A 17,631-nucleotide genomic window follows, 5' to 3' on the forward strand; every position below is an offset into this window, starting at 1 on the left:
GGGCCGGAACCAAAATAAAGTTTTCAGATATTATGCAAGTGAAACGATATCTAAACATTTTCATTTCACATTTGTTTTATTTTATAATTTATGAAAAATACTGACCTACAAAAACAAAAACGGATGGCTCATGGTTTAAATTAACTGGTTTAAATGGAATAAGGATGGAACAAGTTTGGGATGAATTGTCAGTGCAAAAGGACAGAATGAGGGTCTGAATTGCCAAAGTGGTAAACTGACCCTGCAGGGGATGTTTTCTCCTTACTTGAAACAAAATAAGATATTGCTTCTGTTCACAGCTGACTTTACTGAATTAATTGCATGACAGGCCATATTTGGTTCAGACAGCAAGACACCCCGATTTTAAAAGGCTGATTTTAAAGTCAAATATTTTTGCTCAACTATTATTTTCTAATCAAAGTTTTCTCATATTTTTTTCAACTGTGAAAACAAGCACCGTGATCATTTTACCCTATGAGAATTAGCAAAAGCAGCACCATTACTCACATTTGATTCCACTGATCTGGCCCGCTGGATGTAGATGCACTCTCAAAGTATGTAGTGAGCAGTTCGATCATTGGCAGCAGATATTCCGCAAAGTCTTTCGGTATTGTTTGTTGGATAACTTTCTCAGCTCTCTCCAGGATGAGTAGGGAGGTGTTCCGTGACGAGGCAAAACTCATGCCCTGGTTAATAATAAGAGTTAGAGAACCTTCCACAATTCCCAGGATGTTCTGCTGCACAGCAGGTGAAGGGGGCCCCATGACTGGACCAGGGATCTGCAGGACTCTGTGGACGCCACTTAGGATCGCAGCTATAAAGTCATCGCTCTGAAATTCACCTGGTTGCTCTGCCATTCTTATGGCATTGTTGAAAGCCTCTGTGATGTTGGTTATTGTCAAGAGGAATGCTGCCACATCTTCGTCTATCAAAGGAGCTACTGTCTGTAGCAGAAGGTTTAGGTCTCTAACAGGGGTGGAAAACGTCGTTGAAGAGTTTCCCCACTGGAGCATGCTAGAAAGGAGGAATGGGACGTTTGGCTGTTTTATCCATCTCTCAATGAGGTCAAGGTAGAGTCTGATTTGAAGCTGAATAGAGTGCAACTGTTTCACGCCTGGAATGTTATCCTGAAGCTCCATGATGGTGTTTGTGTAGTTCAACAGGTGGCGAATGATCTCAATTGTTGTTTGTCCAATGACACTCAGGTCTGCGCCATCCAATGGGTACTGAAGGCTGTCCACCAGGAGCTCAATCTTCTCACTAACATACAGGGTGAACTCAATCTGAGACAGCTGGGCTGCCACTTGAATCCTCGTGATGTGGAAAAAGTCACGTAGGAACCCTGAGACTGAACTGTTTCTGGTGATCGTTTCCAGCTTTGTCAAATACCAATCCACAAGCTCCAGGAAGACTTTCTGTGTATGAAGCGGGTCCTCCATTGAGGTAGTATTGAAGCGGTTAAATGGCTCCATGTCAGTGACCAATTGTATCAGTTGCTCCACCATTGTGATTTCCACATTGATATCTGAACTGTTCTGTTGGTTGAGTTGAAGTATCATCTTGATATTGGTCAAGATGGTTTCCAAGGCTTGCACAACAGCAGTGTTAGGATCGGAGCTGAAGTCCACTTGGTTGAAATCTCTAAGAGTTTCTGTGACAACATCTGAGATGACAGACAAGAGGGTTGTTTCGTTTTGGAGTGCTGGTGTGTTTGCCAGAAAGCTGCTAATGCCATTTATCAATCCAAGAAGACAGTCCGATGTCATTGTCAGGTTCTGCTCTTGTCCAGAACACGTTTTGTTCATGTCAGTGAAAATGTTCACCATCTTTTCCACCAGATCGTTCAGGTTGGAAGCTCCAGCAAGTGTTGCAATTTCATGAAGATCGAACCCAGTTAGGTTTGACTGCTTCAGAATGTTCTCGAGACTAGATGTTGTGATGTTTTGCATCTCTGTGACTAATTTCATGAAATAAAGGGTCTGCTTGAATGTTTCTAAACGGTCTGCATCATTTGGTGACAGCATGAGCGAGAACACTATTGTGCTAAATTCTTCCAGCTCCTGGCTCCAGGGGACATTGCTGGTCAGTGTCACTGTGACAGATGCATCTCCACCCACTGCAAGAATGGATTCTATTACGTTATCAAGCAAAGTAAAGATTTCTGAGACTCCTTCCAAGCAGTTATTGCCTTCTTCACATTTGGGGACCAAATTCTGCAGAGCTTTAAACTTCTGCAGAAAGTAAGTAGCATTTTCCTGAACATAGGGCGGCAGGAATGCCACCAACTTCTGAATGATAAGGTCCTGGGCAACATCTGGTCCAACCTGAGTGAGACCCTGGGGGTTGTCAGGGTTGAGTAAGTTAAGAAGGTCCATGACGGCAGCCTGAAGGTCAGTGACTTGAGCAGCAGTTAGTTGGCCATTGGTTGACAGAAGATGCTCTATTTTTTGCTGTCTGAAGAGAGAAGTTACAATCTCTTGAAGCTGGCGTAAATATCCAAGAATTATGTTGGTTGGGTCACCATCTGGAGAATCAGCTAGTGTTTTCAGAAGCTTCATGGCACCAAGGATGACTTCATCAAAGGACTGGTTGGTGAAACCGTAGAGTGCCTCTTTGAGGAAGGCAGCATCTCCAGGTTTGATGGAAGCTGAATATGTTAGCAGACTATGTTTCAAGATGTCAGAGAAAGAAAGTGTCAGGTTACTCTCCAAAGACAGGAACTCCATGATTAACTGCTCCAGTCCTTTCATTGCTAAGTCGGTTTCTCTAGAGGTGAATATCTGGGGGTTGAGCCTGATTATCTGTAAGACTGCATCGAGCACTGTGGAGGCATTAACCGGAACACTTCTGAAGAGCAGAGGCTGGAGTGGTTTAAGACCTGCGGATTCTAGCAAATCACTGATGAGTGGACCTATGATGGCAGGGTCTGAGATATTTTGGTTAGGCAGAGCAATGATTGTTTGGACAAAGCCATCCAGGTCCAGAACCAACTTAAGGAGATGGGCAGAGAGTGCATCTCCCTCTTCAATCCTATGTTCTAAATACGTGGCTGTCAGGTTTTTGTAGACTTCCCCGTACACGTGCTGCAGCAGACTCACTGTTCCTCTTAAAGCACTATAAGATAGAAAATAAGAATAAAAAATACGATTAGCTATGTTCATTTAACAACATCAACAACGATAAAGCAAGAAAACAGTATAAAAATGAATGTGGAAACCGAAAACGTCTGAGAAGAACAAGTTCAAACAGGTTTGTCAGCTGCCACAACAATGACCTTCATCTGCTCACCACACTGTTGATGTGGGTCGATTTTTATTATATGTTCTTATGTGTTTTTACATCACCAATGTGTATTATTCTTTACTTTATTTGTAAAAAAATAGCTATGGGAATTTCTAATTTCCCTATAATTAAAACTAAAATCTTATCCTATTTAAATTTGTGAACTCAGTGGTTCATAATTTGTGTGTTTATTAACTATCTCACTAAACTCCAAAAAACTTAATGACATTTTGGAGCTCAGTGAAAGAGAAATTCAAAAATGAGCAAAAGAACAAAACAAATCTTTATTATCTTGGTTGCTAACCTTGGCAGAGGTCTGTATCCTCAGAGCTGTGCCTTTATGTGTTTATGTTTTGCTTTAGTTTTTTTGCCCAACTGGAATAAGGAGTTTGTCCATGTATCTCGTCCTGATACTGTCTAATGTCTGCTATTTCTTGTGACATCATATTTTCCAACCGATAAGACTGACAACAAACATAGATGTAGCATTTGACAAAAATAGCAGTGTTTGATAAGACCACAGATAACCAATGCTTAAAAGCTTTTGAATGTAAAGCAAGTCCACAGGGAGACAAAGTTGTCACATAATTATCTCATATAATGAAGAGAAACAATTATCTGACTTACTTCAGAAGGACCTCTTCATTTGGTGACATCACAGCATCCGTTGCTGCTTTGACAAACTTCGACCACTCCAGATCAGTGTCACAATGAAGGGCCATTGAGTGGGCATTGACGCAGCCTAAAAATAAAGTAAAAAAAAAGAGAAAAAAAAAATACATATGTTTTTTTATTATTACTGGTAAACATCTATTGATTACTGTATTTAGGAAAATTATCCTGGCTCACAGTAAATATAGGTTAGTTCAAAAGTATCCATGTGGTAGATGTACATTAGAAGTTATTTTCAGTCGACCAATAACCTCTTATCTAGCAGCAAATGACACATGCATCTTCATGAAAGACAAGACCATGCACAACGAGTATCAATTCCAAATTTATTTTACATTTTTAAGGTTTCTAATGTTTTCAGTTGATAGAAAGGCCTTTATTGCCATTGCAGGTATCAAACAATTCTTATAAATTCTTATAAGATCTTTGGTATTTTTGACAATTTATCTTTTGTGATGATCTTCAAGTCTTTAAGGTTGGAAGGCCAGCTATTGTAGTCACCCTAATCATTAGATGCGTTTACTAATACCCGATTGCTACGTTTTTTTAAAAATGTGGTACAAGTACCATTGGTGGTGCTTGGACTGCCTATGTGATTTCCCAAAAAATGATTCCCAATGGTATTAGTTATTTTAAATGTAGCTAAAAAAAAAATCTAATTACCTACAATGTAGAGCTGCTAAAAGTCAACATCCAAAAGAATGAGCTGACAAGTACATTGATATTTGTTTATAAAGAAAGAGAAGTGGAAAACGATTGAGCAACTTTCCAGATCTCCTAGGAAACAATGTTCGGTTAAACTAAGAATGATTTTATGTTATTCAACCAAATTCTTCTGCTTTTGTAGAGAACGTTTGACTGAGCTCTTTTTAGTGACTCAATCGATAGTTGTGCACAGGACACATAGTGAAATGGTGTCTGTTTATTTTTTTAAAGATCTTCATCTAGCTTTTTGATGACAGAAGAGAAACAAAAGAAAAGCAGCTGCACTCACAGTTTGGTGGGTCTTTTTCAACACCAGGTCTATAGTTCAAAATCCAGTAAGTGATGTGGAAGTAATCCTTCATGCTGGGCCACAAATCACTCTCCTCGAGCTCTTCTCCGAGGTTTTCCGATGACATGATGAGACTGCATAAAAAACAAAACCAAAGGCTTGTTTAGCTTGAAAGTGGAAGTGCATTCTTTATTTGTAACACCGTCATGGAAAGTTGTGCCACAACTTTCCACAGGTCTTGTTTTTGGAGCTATATCAATATGACTTGTAAATTTGTGAGTTGGAAACAATTCCAGCTCATGGTCATTGTAATTTAAAAGCCTAAATAATATTCCGAACTGCTTTATTTTTAGAGCAACTAAAAAAAAAAAAAAGAAGTCCCGAACGTGCACCGAAAAGACATTGTAAAACCTGTGTTGAAGTGTCTCCATGAAGTCATGTGTGTGGTGGCAAGGGATCCAGTTCAACCAGTAGTCTCGATCCAGATGGGTTATGAATCTCTGCAGAAATTCTCCAAATTGCATGCTGGCGTTGAACAAGTTGTTCCACTCAGAGAGCATCATGGGAAGTGTCAGGTTAAAGTCTGCTCGGCCTGTGAGGATGCAGTACACTTCTTCTGCCTGAAGGTAAAATATGACATTTTCAAACAAGATTCAAAATAAGAATATGAATTACACAATAAGAAGCATATTTAACACACTTTTCTCAAATTGTGAGAATTGAATTAAAAAAAAAATGATGCAAATCCTTTATAGAAGTTTCTAAAAATATTGAGTGACTTATACCTTTTGCACTACAGGATTCCAGTTCATCAGCAAAGCATGCTTCAGTGCAGGGATGTTTTGGCAGAACATAGACTTCCACACTTCTATCTTTACAGTCTTGGAGGACAGCAGCCACTCGAAGGGCTCAAAAAGTTCCTCACACTCCTCACACTCCACCGCCTTAAAAAATACAAGAAAAGTCTGTTGCAAGGTATATATTCCCAATGTTGTGTGACTGGTAGCTATCATATCTACTGAGGAAAAGAATATCAGCTGAAAGTGTTGTTAGACAAACTACAGGCTTCATAAACCTGAGTAAGACATAAGAATAGATACAATGTATATTGATTAATTTACATTTATTTAGCATAAGAGCAAACTATGTTGAATTAAAATAAAATAACCCTACCTCCTCAATGACTTCCACCACACTGTCTATTACCCGGCTAAACCAAGTTGTTGCCTCAGACTGGTTCTTCTGCAGCATGTGGTAGGTCATTTGGAGATTTTGTGCGTCTTCCAGGGCATTGCTCATCACTTCTGTAAGTATAAGCAACAAATATACAACGATGAGACAAACAACGGACTGGCTGATAATGTATTCAATGGAAAAGTGTTATCTTATGCTTAAAAATCGGATAATAAAATATACATTTCCATATTCAAGGGTACCCTTGTGTTATTCAGCTCTCAGTTTCTTAACACAGAAAGTATACATACTATTCAGAGATGTACAAGTCAATCAGAAAGGTTGTCATTATTATAATAGGTGTGTTAATCTTTTATTCATTGGAACTAGTCAGTTTTCACTTCGTCTGTGTTTAATGAAAGTCTAAAAAGCTTTGTGTATCACAGTTAGATTAAGAATTTGGGATAATCTTAAACTTGTTTCACATTCCTTTGGATTTCAAAGTTCTACTTCTATAATAGAAACGGCCGCAGATTTTTTCCTCTCTTATGTCTTAGAGAGAAAAAAAGACATGCATTTTCTTTTTCTTTTTTTTTTTTTTTAAAGAAAAAGCAATTGGGCTAAAAGAAAACCCCACCAATTGTTACGCCCTGGTAAAACTGAATGTATCATCATACAACAGTAAATGTTGAAGTGTGTGGTATTTTAAAAAAACAAATAAACAAACAAACAAACAAAAAAGCAACGTGACAATGCCGTCTTATAGCACCTGACTTGCTATAAAAAAATATTTTGTTTGCAGTCTTACTTTCTACAGTGACCAAAGTCACCCTTGCTGCCTTCATGGAGTGGAAGCTGGTTTTGAGAGCTCTCTGAACAACATTGTCCAAATCAGGATGAATTTTTGCAATCTCCAGCAGCACTTGAGCGACTCCCATAAACCTACCAAAGCAAAAAGTCAGACTCATTACTGAGGGGGAAATTAACAGTTTCTTTAACTTAACAAAATGACCAAAATTTGAAAATAATTTATGAACCTTGAAATCAACGGCTGCATGTAAAGAAGACATGTCCCTGTACTTACAGCTCTGCCTCGTCACTTTGTGGTTCTGCACCTATGCTGCGCTTTGACCTGGAGACTTCCTGTTTCCATGACGATGAACCTCCCATGAGACTTTGCACCAGTTGTCTCACAAAGGACACATCATCTGCCGCCACATGCTTGGTCCATGCCAGGAAAACCTAGGGTTATAAATTTCACAAAATGTCCGTGACTTGTCAAGCGACTGCAGATGCAAAATAGCTTCCTCTATAATCTGGTACAGTACACCAAATGGTGACATTTATGTTTGAGTTGGACATTGGCCCTTTTAAAATAAAGTTCATTATCGGAAGAGGAAATCCTACACATACTTTTTTAAGTGAACAATTCCACATTAAGCTTCTGCTTTAATCTTCAGTTTCTCCAAAAAGACAAATTAGTCGAGCAACATTTGTGATAAGTACAGGATGGGAAGAACAAAAAAAACTAAAAAAAAACTAAAATCTATGAGCATCTATTCCATTTTCTACCACACTTAGAGCATGTGTTACATCAGATATACACATCAAATGAGCTCATTTTTGCTGGACATCAGATGGACATAAAGTAAAAATATATCAAGGTTAAGTAATTAGGGAAGTTAAAAGAAGGACACGTGAGAAGTGTAAAGGTAAAAGTGAATAGAAAAGTAAAACGCTGGAAACACCCATAAATACATGTTTTTCTAAGATCAAAGCCAGTTCTGTTCCACCTACTCAAGGTAGGACACACCACTGACACCATTCCTGTTTTCAGCTCAGATCGGTCAGGCTTGCAAAGATGATAACATCACCTGGAAGTTCAGTCTTTGCAGCTGTTGGTAGCATAGTCTATAATTAAAATAATTGCTACAAATTTGATTGACGTGAGAGATGCTACCGATCATTGTGTCAACTGTTACTCATGGCAGTAAAATAGGAGCAGGCCGGCTGGCGTTATTACTGAACTGTGGGCTTTGCATTAGACAAAGAGAGATTTAATAAAAAATAAATAAATAAAAAAACCTGATGCCCAGTCTGACTGTAACAAACCTGAAAATAAAGCAGATGTTTTTATTTTCTGCTCAAAAGCTGAGGAAAGTGGTGAAATAACCTAGTACCAATGTGATTTGGTGGAAGCAATCTGTGCACATAATTACTTATAACAGCTTAAGATTGATAAAATATAAGACGTGTTCGCTACCGTCTTGCGAACATGCATATTCCCATGACTGCTAATTAACTTCTAATTAAAAGCACTCAAGGTTCCTGGTCTGTTAGTGCCAGAACCGGAGTTGCAAGTTTTTTTTTTTTTTTACATTCCACTGGGTATATTTAGCAACATGACACAGCAACAAAAAGAGAGGACGCAGAAAAAACATTCAGCAACTGGATAAATACTAATTTAAAATAACACCCTACCTCTTTTGCCACTTTGTCAGGACAAATCCAACTCAGGAGCATATCCACGGTGCCTGTGCTGCATGCTGCTGTTAACCACATCGTGTTGCTGCTGTTGCAGCACAAGTGAGAGCGCACCATGTCTTTGTCCCACATCAGCCCTACGGCCTAGAAAAGGGAGGACAGTTTATTGCATTCATTATTTGTTTATTCAGTGATGAGTGACATAACAAACCCCTCCCACCCTCCCCCACCCAGACAGTGAAGATTTGGCAAAACCTGCACTGCAAATTTAAAGTCTTCTTGCTCTTGTAAATGGGTTGCTTAATTGTCACTTGGGGGTAAAAGCTGGAGGAATGGGGGTTTAGGCCATATTGGTAACCCTGTGCCTGTAGTCACTGGTGCTGAGTTTACCTGGTGCAGTGGTATGTGAACCTCCTGTAGGATTCGTCTCACAATGTCACTGACTGAGTCACTCCTTAATGTGACAATGTCTCCAAGGGTTATCGAAACATCTAAAGAGATTTAAATCTCACATTAGCACGACAGTTCAAAAACATTTCCACGGCTTCTTTTTAAAGCATTATTAAAACAGCAAGAGATGGCATTCTCTTACATATTCAAATAGAATATGTGTTTTACAGTTACCTTGTCCGGGCCAGTTCTGGACATACTGGATGACGTCAAAGCTTTCTTCAAGCACTGGGTGTACCTTGCAGATGAAGTCAGCAGAGTCAGGGAAGGTCTTCTGGATGAAACGCAAAAAGCTGAAGAAAGAACGAGAAAATACAAAACTGTGAGTACAACAGGCAACCAATGAACCAGTGCACATATCCAGTGCATATCTGCAAAATCAAGTTTCTGTGCTTTTACATCAGTAAAATTATATTACCTCTTCATGTTTGTGAGTAAGGTTTGTGTGTTGTTCAGCATGTCTTCAAGAGAACTGGCAGAGAAGAGCTTGGGGAAGCCTAGGAGGGTTTCCCACATTGATGTCTCATTTTGCAGCTGATCGAAAAACATCACTGTCCCTCCTGCCAGCATTAGTATGTCATCCGGATCGGTTACCATTAGCTCTGTTAGTACCTGAGAGCAAAGGAAAACATCTGAACTGCTATGCAAAACTGGTTAGAAGAGCCATTAATCTATTAATTTCAAAAGGGACTGAAAGAACAGATCATCATTTTTAGTTTTTGCATGCAATTAAAAGGCCATTTGGCCTAAATGACAAACCTTAACGTACCTTGTTCAGTGTTTGAAGTGAGGCTTCTAACACAGTGTTGTTGGAGTTGCAGAAAGTTACCATAGCATGGGTGACTGCGTTGGGTGAGGTTTGGTTCATCCAAGGAAGTGTAACAGTGCAGATGGCTTTCTTAAAAATGTTCACTGACTCCATAATTGCGTTCATGGTTTCCTGCAAGACCCAGGTTGGAATTTACAACAGCAAATAGGTATTCGATTCACTTACATCGATGTTAAACTTTGAATCAATTTATTATAATCAAGTGGAACAAATAAAATTCTTACAAACAGACAATTAGTTTTACATGTTTTCATACATTTCTACACAGTGATAAAAACAATGCTCTTTATTGTCTCTAGTACTTGTACGCACTGAATTGACTGAAGTTTTAATCATTCTATACTCTTTCAAGCCAGTGAGAGACGTTTTGGAGTCTGTGTGGTCATTACATTATCTGTCCTCTAATTAGATATTTTCCTGTCATTAAACTTGCAGACACTCACCTGATCGGGCAGAGAGGTGTTGAGGGGAACCATGAAAGGAACATTTGTATAGTTGGCTCTGTTAGATGAACCTTTAAAATATAAATCCACAGTTCAACTCAAGGAGAATATGGAAGTCAATACAATAATCTGAATACCAAATAATAAAGTCAAATTACAAAGACTTCTACTTTCCTGTATAAGCAAATCTTAACCAACAGCGTGAGTAATTTATCCTTGTTGTTACAAGAAGAAAAAAAAAGTACAACATAAGTGTATGTAAGTAATAACATACCAATAAAGCTTTCCATGAACTTAACCAACTTAGCAGGGTCATTTTGAGTGTCACTGGGGAAAGCCTGGCTGAAAAACTCCTTTCCTTGCATCAGACTTGCCAATGGAGATGTATCTGGCAAAGGAGCAGACCTGTGATGCGAAAAATCAAATGAAATGACATCAGTTATATATTGATTTTCAGAACAGTGAAATCAGTCATTCCCATTCACGCGCACACGTGTGAAATGATATTTCTTCAACATGAGTGGAATATTGACAAAGTCTTGCGTATATTTGTAATGGGAACACAGCTATAGTCACCAGCTCTACATTAGGTAGTTAACGCAGCCATTACACAATCCCAAATCACAGAAAGTCCACCACAAATATTTTGAAGAAGCAGAAGGACAATTTTTTCATAAGTATTGTGCATAGACTAAAAATGAAATGAAATGTGTCCCAAGCTGGGTAAACACTGAGCCATAAAACAAGAGCGAGTATACTAGTCTGTATTGTGCGTAATATTTGCTATTCAAATGTTAAACTGTACTTTTTTCTAGATTTTGCAAGAATCTACATACTTAAATCTAAAAAACATATCATGACAATGACTATTGATTATTTTATTTTTATTGTCTTTTGTTGTTCTGTTTATTCTTGTTTATTATGGACCATATGTGGATCTGAATAAAAAGGATTGATTGGTAATGATAAGCAGCATTTTTTGTTTGCTTATAGATCAGTCCTTTAGGTACAACTAAGGTTATGCATTTTATAAAGCATGACTCAGACTTAATGCAGACAACCGGAACGACAACACAAACTAGTTTTTCTACCACCAGCATAAGGAAGTTGCATGCCATTCCAACGAATGGCATGCAACTTATTTTTTCTACTTTATCAATCAAATAAGAAAAGCAACTTAAAAAAATAAAACAGAAAAAAGAAGAGAAGCAATAAGTAAAGAGCTGTAGCCAGAGAAAAAGGATCAGAGCCAGTTTCTTCTATAAAAGATGAGTCTGCGGTGAGCACACAAAGTGTATTTGTAAAGGTAAAATAATGTAACAGACAGATTACCTTCGATCTCTTGATGACTTTGATGAAGATGTGTGCACCAGGCGGGATGTGTTGTGGCATTTGCTGTCTGTGTTGCAAAGAAGGGTCTGCAGGAAAGGGAAAAAGCCTGTGCTTGGTAGGTTCCTTGGTCCAACATAACCTAGAAGAGAGTTCGAAAAATGTTATAGTTGGATGTGGATGTTTAGAAGCAAAACCTTTAAGTATAGCAGTAACAAATTATAGGAGTTATTAATTTCTCATGTTTCATTTTGAAAGAACATTTCATGAGAAACAATGTCAAGGATAAAAAGTTTTAGTCTATTGTGCTGGTGTTATGTCACTTTTATTCCTAATCACTGCAAAACGAACACCACCTTTTGTTAAGAAAAACAATCTCAGCTTTAGTACAATGGAAAACAAAAGAAAATGCCGTGTGATGGCTGTGAAGATCAAGTTACTGTCAACCAGCTATCAGCACTAAATTAATGGAACTCTGCTTTCCTGGAATTCATTCTGGGAAACTCTTACTGTTTTCTCAGTGACAGTCACAGTGATTGTGTGAGTCACTGTCAAACCCAGAGAAAAGAAGAGAGAAGAAGGGATTTCTGAAAAACTTGAAATGAAAACATGAAACGTCACAGCTTTTATTTGCCTTTATGTGCCCAGTTTTACTGAGTAAATAAAGTGTTGGCAAAAGAAGTTAATTGAAGAAAATGAAAAACTCATGAAAGCCAAAAACTATGTATTCATAAATAGATATGAAAGCAGTCTTTGTATCTGTTCTTTTACAATGTAGATGAACACTGATAAATTGAAGCATGCAGTTTACTTCATCACCACCATTGCTATCAAGAATGTCTTTTTTTTTTTTTTTTTTTTAAAGCTGGGACTATTTCAATACCTATTAACCAAAACAATAGATATTTTTTCTTCCTCAACATGAACAAATATTTGACTGTGAACACTCAAAGGAGTGTGTGTGCCACTCCTTCCTTAACTACAGATACCCAAAGGTTTTAAATAAATAACAGCATACAAATGGCAAGTCAATAGTTGTGTAGCAAGCTTTATTCTTAAGAGGAGTTGGTGTTTGAGTTTAATTCTTCATTTGTTTGCTCTGATTGAGAAACTTGAAAGTCCTGAAACATCAAGCTACTGACCTTTAAGATGTCAATCCAGAGTCCTACACTGAATAGCAGCTCAGTAAGTCAAGCGCACTTTAAATCTGGTTTCTCAACTTTAAGTAAGTCCTTCATAAAGACTTTGCAGGACAGAAGATAAATGTCCACTAATCCTGTGTTTTATTTTAAATATTCTCAAATAAACATGTTTAGCAACACTTGAAAAGCTATTAGAGATATAAGATACGTAAGATACATTTTATTTATTTATTCTTTTTTGGGGGGTGAGGGGTGGATATGTGCAATCTACCTTAAAGAATGGCTAGAAACAGAATAAAACATTGATTCATTCAATGCCTTTAGAACTTTTACATGATCTCGATGTAATGACGTTTGCTTTTCCAATACCTTCATTTGCTTTGCTTGGGCCTCTGAAATACTTTATTTGCTCCAGTTTTATACTCACATGTGTTTCTTACAATCGGAGGGAAATGGTCCCGAGTCACAGCGATGAGGATGAAGACGATCAAAGGCCAGGCAATCAGCGTAATGGACCACAGCTAGGATGACATCGTAGGCGTCAGTAATGGCAATCAGTTGGTTCATTTCCAAATTACACCTCAACAAAACGTTACATGAGACCTGCTTAAGTCTTAATGTAAATATCTAAGTGAAAGCGTCCACTACAGTGAAAAGTCACCCACCGGCTGTCTGATGATGCCCAGTCCATTCTTCCAGAGAAGAAGCTTCAGCTGTCTGAAGAACGCCATGTGACCAGGCAGGCTAAAAAAGTCAATCAAAGTTAAACACACATTGGTTCAGTGACATTCCCATTGTTACTTTTAGGCTAAAATAAATGGAAGTTTATAGAAAGCAGTAGAAAAACTTGGTACAGGATGTTTTGTTTTCAGCTACAACATATTTATACTGAAGAACCACGATGGATAAATGATTCCAGGACTGAAATTCAAAGCATATATTCATAATTAGCCATTTAAATGGTTTTCAAACTGTGTTTTAATGGTACCCAGATGAGATTTTGGTTCTGGTTAAAGGTAAATACAAATAAGTTATTATGGTAATTTATTTCTATTTGTTGTCTGAAGAGTAATGTTAGTTGATTAACAAACTGAAGAAGGCCTTATTGAAGGAACAAGTGCTGGAGGCGGATGATACAGTTTTTATTTACATCTGAAATAAGTTACAAGTTCAAGCTCAGAAACAATTTGCCAATGCTCATTGACCACATTTTAGTAACAATGTAATTTCCCATAAAATTAGATTAGGTTTTATAGTATTTTGTGAATCAAAATACATATAAATCATCAGAAATGCAAATAAACAACAGCAAGTTTTATGGATTATAAGAACTCCTATTTCAGTAAAAGTTTAATTTCTAAATGTTCAAAAAATGTCATGTGATTTTTTTTTCTAAGAGTCAGACCTTGCCAAGGAGCATGTCATGATGAAGTGTTTTCCCGGCATTTATTTTAGGACAAAAACAAACAAACAAACAAACAAACAAACAAACAAACAAACAAACAAACAAACAAACAAACAATATTTTGAGAGTTTTCTCCAGACATTTTCTACGGTCCTCTTCGTAACCTCTTTTTCTCCATTCAGTAATCATCCACAGAACATTTGGTAAGGTTTCTTTTTAACAATTTCCTTTAGACTTCCAGTCCACTTTAGAACAATCCCTTTAGAACAATCCCTTTAGAACAATCCTTTTCAACACTTTAGAACAATCCCTTTAGAACAATCCCTTTAGGGATTGTTCTAAAGTGTTGAAGGCGTTTTGAAGGTCCGAGTGTGGCAGTCATTACTGACTGCCACACGATAGAGGGGAGCTCAAATTAAGGGTGATGTCAAGGTGGACTTGACATCACCGCAATTATACAATTGTATACATACCAGTGTAAACAACCAGGAAGCTAATCAACAATTCTGGAAATGGTTTTCCAAAATACCAGGGGTGTAAAACTTTTCTTCATTTCATTTAAACTGTATTTTATTGACGGGTTACTTTTAAGCACAAAATCAAATGCAATGGCATGTAATAAAAACGTTTTCTTCAAACGATTTAGTCTTTTATGTGGCCATGGCTACTGGAGAAACTGTATCACTGTACCTAGTCTTCTTTAAAAGTAATAAATAATATGAGTGGAAAAACAGTTAAATTGACATAAGCATTTTCCAGACATCTTCAAGGAAAACAAATGTTCAACAAAAGCAACAAAGTAATTTTAAAGTAGTTAAACATAATTAAGAATGAGATAAGCAAACCACAGCTCTTATATAAAAAGTGGCATAGCTCTGTTCACAGCGAAAACAAATAAATGAAAAGAAAGTGAACTCTTTTTTTGTTTTCTTCTTTTTTAAATCAGCATTTAGAATTCACCCATGTGCTAAACATTTACATGCTATTACTTAATAATCCAACTTATTGTAAAAATAGAGTTTTGACCCACCTGAGCACTGTTGTCCTTGTAAATCAGTTAAATTGTTTGCTATCTGTGTGAAGTCCACGGGCTCATTAATAAGGACATCTTGCTGCAGGAGATGACCCCCTAGCAAGATGCCCTTTCCATCAGTCGTTCCCTAAAGTAAACTGAGAAAAAATTTCCCTCAAAACAGGTCAAATCTAAAGCTCAGAACCCAAAACGTTCCCTCCGTGACTCCGCAGTGCCTGCAGCCGTATCAATCCTCACTTCATTAAACGCTCTTAGTTGTCCTGAGAATGACAAGCACCTCCTTTGTGCCAGTGGATCTGTGAAAGGGTGTGTACTCTTGCTGTGTTCTAAACAATGAAAGAAAAATCCTGCATTACTTTCTTGAACAAATAGACATAGTTAGAAACACAGAACAAGTAGAGTAGCTTTTAAGAACTTGTTTACATTTAAAATCACGGGATTGTATGTTGTAGATTTATAGAACACCTTATAACATGTATATAAGCAATAATTAGAAAAAAAGAATAATTCATAAGCCTATGGGTAAAACAGATTCATGGGAAAGGAGATGTGTGATGTGTACAATCATGCTATTATTCTACACAGTCCAAAGTGGCACAAAAGCATCAAGTTACGCCCAATCATTTTGTAGGCTGTTGTTGAGGCAGTAAAATTCTCCAGAGGAATTAGTCACACATTATCACAGGAAGAATCCACTGGGATAAATCATTTCTCCTTAATAGCTGAGAAACAAGATACACAAACACTAAATCATTGTAAAGTGACTGACAAAAGGAAGAAAGCTTTTAGAAATGGAGTAGCCAGCTATGTAAAGAAAAAGGGCAGGATTTCAGAAAAAAGAAAAACAAAATGGAAAGCATGTAATGTAAGTTGAACCACGTTTCCTTATACAGAAGTTGTATAACAGCATAGCGCTGCTCTGAAGTTTTATCTAAGTCTGGTAAAAGAGCAGCTGTCAAGCAAGCTGAGCAACAAAGACATTCTTTCCATTTCAGCTCTTCTGCAACAACGTGAGTCACTGAAAGCCTCAGGGTTGGGCCTTGTGGGGCTACAGGGGACATGTGACACCTTTGCTTTGCAAAACACCAAGAAGTCGTCCATCATTAAGGTAGATAGACCGGTTTTTTTATGCTGATATCATTATGTGAGGGTTAAAAGGCGTCACAGATCATGTAAAGCAAGGTGTAACTATACTGTTATTATTTTTTAACAAGAATTAACTTGTCTTAACAGATTTTTGAAGAATTAAGATGGTATATCAAAGTAAATAAATAAATAAATACAGTCATATTAAATTAATATCATTAAGAGGCACATTTTTTTCAGTAACTTAATTCACTAACCCTTTATTTCTGTTCACTATGACGAGCCTTAACTTACAGCTAATGAAAACTTGACATTTTAGATTAGAATATTACATAATATACATAACAAAATCTGTTTTAATACAGGAATGAGGGCTTTATGAAAAACATGTTTCACATCTGCACGTAGGTTGTCATTTTCAAATGGTATCTTCAACCTGTGTTAATCGAGCCTCACCAGAATGAATATTCAAATTGAACATGATTGTATACCAAAAAAAGTAGGCCAAATTTTTAAGTTTGGAAATCCATGTGAAAAACGGCTTAAATGTTTCCTCAGAAAAAAATAAAAAAGGTTTCATGTAAAATAAATGTTACATAAAATTAGTAAATGCAAAAATATTTTTAATGCAGAAATTGAATCTTTGCAGCCACAGAATTAATTTACTTGAGGTACAAGAATAAATGTCCAGAGTTTATAGAAGTGATTTATGAAGTTGGCTGTGATAAAAGCCAGTACAGGTTGCTTTGTGGAGATGCTTACTTAATTTCCCAACACGACTTGGAACCTGCTCATAATGCCAATAGCATCACTTCTTGCTTAAATAATCTGGGAATTGATACCACAGAGAATTTGTGGGATTTCATAAAGAGAAAGATATCATTAAATATATCAACATTAGCATGGTCTTTGCTTTCCTGTGCAATTCCACTTGAAAAAAAATTTCTCACTTGCAGCACATTTTGAGCTTTCTCCCCTTGACTTGGATTGTCTCCTGTAGATTTTCTTTACGAGGCTAATTAGTGAACAGGAGGAAAAGTTGTGAACAATTACATGAATTTTCTGTGCTGTTTTTATTATTGTAGTCCGCCTGTAGTTTCAGCCACAGCAGCGGAGGAAGTGAACGAAGTGGTTCAGTTTGTGTTGGCCATGCTTCTTTTTGCAGTGGAGGGCAGCTGTTTACACTGCAGACAATTTCCGTTAAACTTCTGAAGATCGAACTGGCACATTACATTTGCAATCGTTTCTCAACAGCCAAGAGCTTCTGTATGAAGCAAACAGAGTAGGACAAGGGGCTGGATTTAACCAG

The 17,631-nt window shown here is 37.3% G+C and overlaps 1 protein-coding gene across 1 annotated transcript in view; it reads right to left on the reverse strand.

Moving 5' to 3' along the window:
- abca12 (ATP-binding cassette, sub-family A (ABC1), member 12) overlaps nucleotides 1-15,503 on the reverse strand; it is a 64,350-nt gene extending 48,847 nt beyond the window's left edge. Inside the window, exons 1-19 of the mRNA XM_007556025.2 lie at nucleotides 15,234-15,503; nucleotides 13,464-13,542; nucleotides 13,226-13,319; nucleotides 11,660-11,798; nucleotides 10,602-10,732; nucleotides 10,328-10,398; nucleotides 9,825-9,995; nucleotides 9,474-9,667; nucleotides 9,230-9,348; nucleotides 8,996-9,096; nucleotides 8,603-8,749; nucleotides 7,206-7,363; nucleotides 6,930-7,063; nucleotides 6,122-6,252; nucleotides 5,734-5,892; nucleotides 5,360-5,568; nucleotides 4,949-5,082; nucleotides 3,910-4,024; nucleotides 508-3,114 (exon numbers count right to left, since the gene is read on the reverse strand). Coding sequence (XP_007556087.1) covers nucleotides 508-3,114; nucleotides 3,910-4,024; nucleotides 4,949-5,082; nucleotides 5,360-5,568; nucleotides 5,734-5,892; nucleotides 6,122-6,252; nucleotides 6,930-7,063; nucleotides 7,206-7,363; nucleotides 8,603-8,749; nucleotides 8,996-9,096; nucleotides 9,230-9,348; nucleotides 9,474-9,667; nucleotides 9,825-9,995; nucleotides 10,328-10,398; nucleotides 10,602-10,732; nucleotides 11,660-11,798; nucleotides 13,226-13,319; nucleotides 13,464-13,529 — 4,880 coding nt within the window. The 5' untranslated portion in view covers nucleotides 13,530-13,542; nucleotides 15,234-15,503. The remainder of the gene's footprint in view (nucleotides 1-507; nucleotides 3,115-3,909; nucleotides 4,025-4,948; nucleotides 5,083-5,359; nucleotides 5,569-5,733; nucleotides 5,893-6,121; nucleotides 6,253-6,929; nucleotides 7,064-7,205; nucleotides 7,364-8,602; nucleotides 8,750-8,995; nucleotides 9,097-9,229; nucleotides 9,349-9,473; nucleotides 9,668-9,824; nucleotides 9,996-10,327; nucleotides 10,399-10,601; nucleotides 10,733-11,659; nucleotides 11,799-13,225; nucleotides 13,320-13,463; nucleotides 13,543-15,233) is intronic.
- Between the last annotated feature and the right edge of the window lie 2,128 nt (nucleotides 15,504-17,631).

Source organism: Poecilia formosa, unplaced genomic scaffold (genome assembly GCF_000485575.1).
Source record: "Poecilia formosa unplaced genomic scaffold, Poecilia_formosa-5.1.2 Scaffold76, whole genome shotgun sequence".
NCBI classification, from domain to species: Eukaryota; Metazoa; Chordata; class Actinopteri; order Cyprinodontiformes; family Poeciliidae; genus Poecilia; species Poecilia formosa.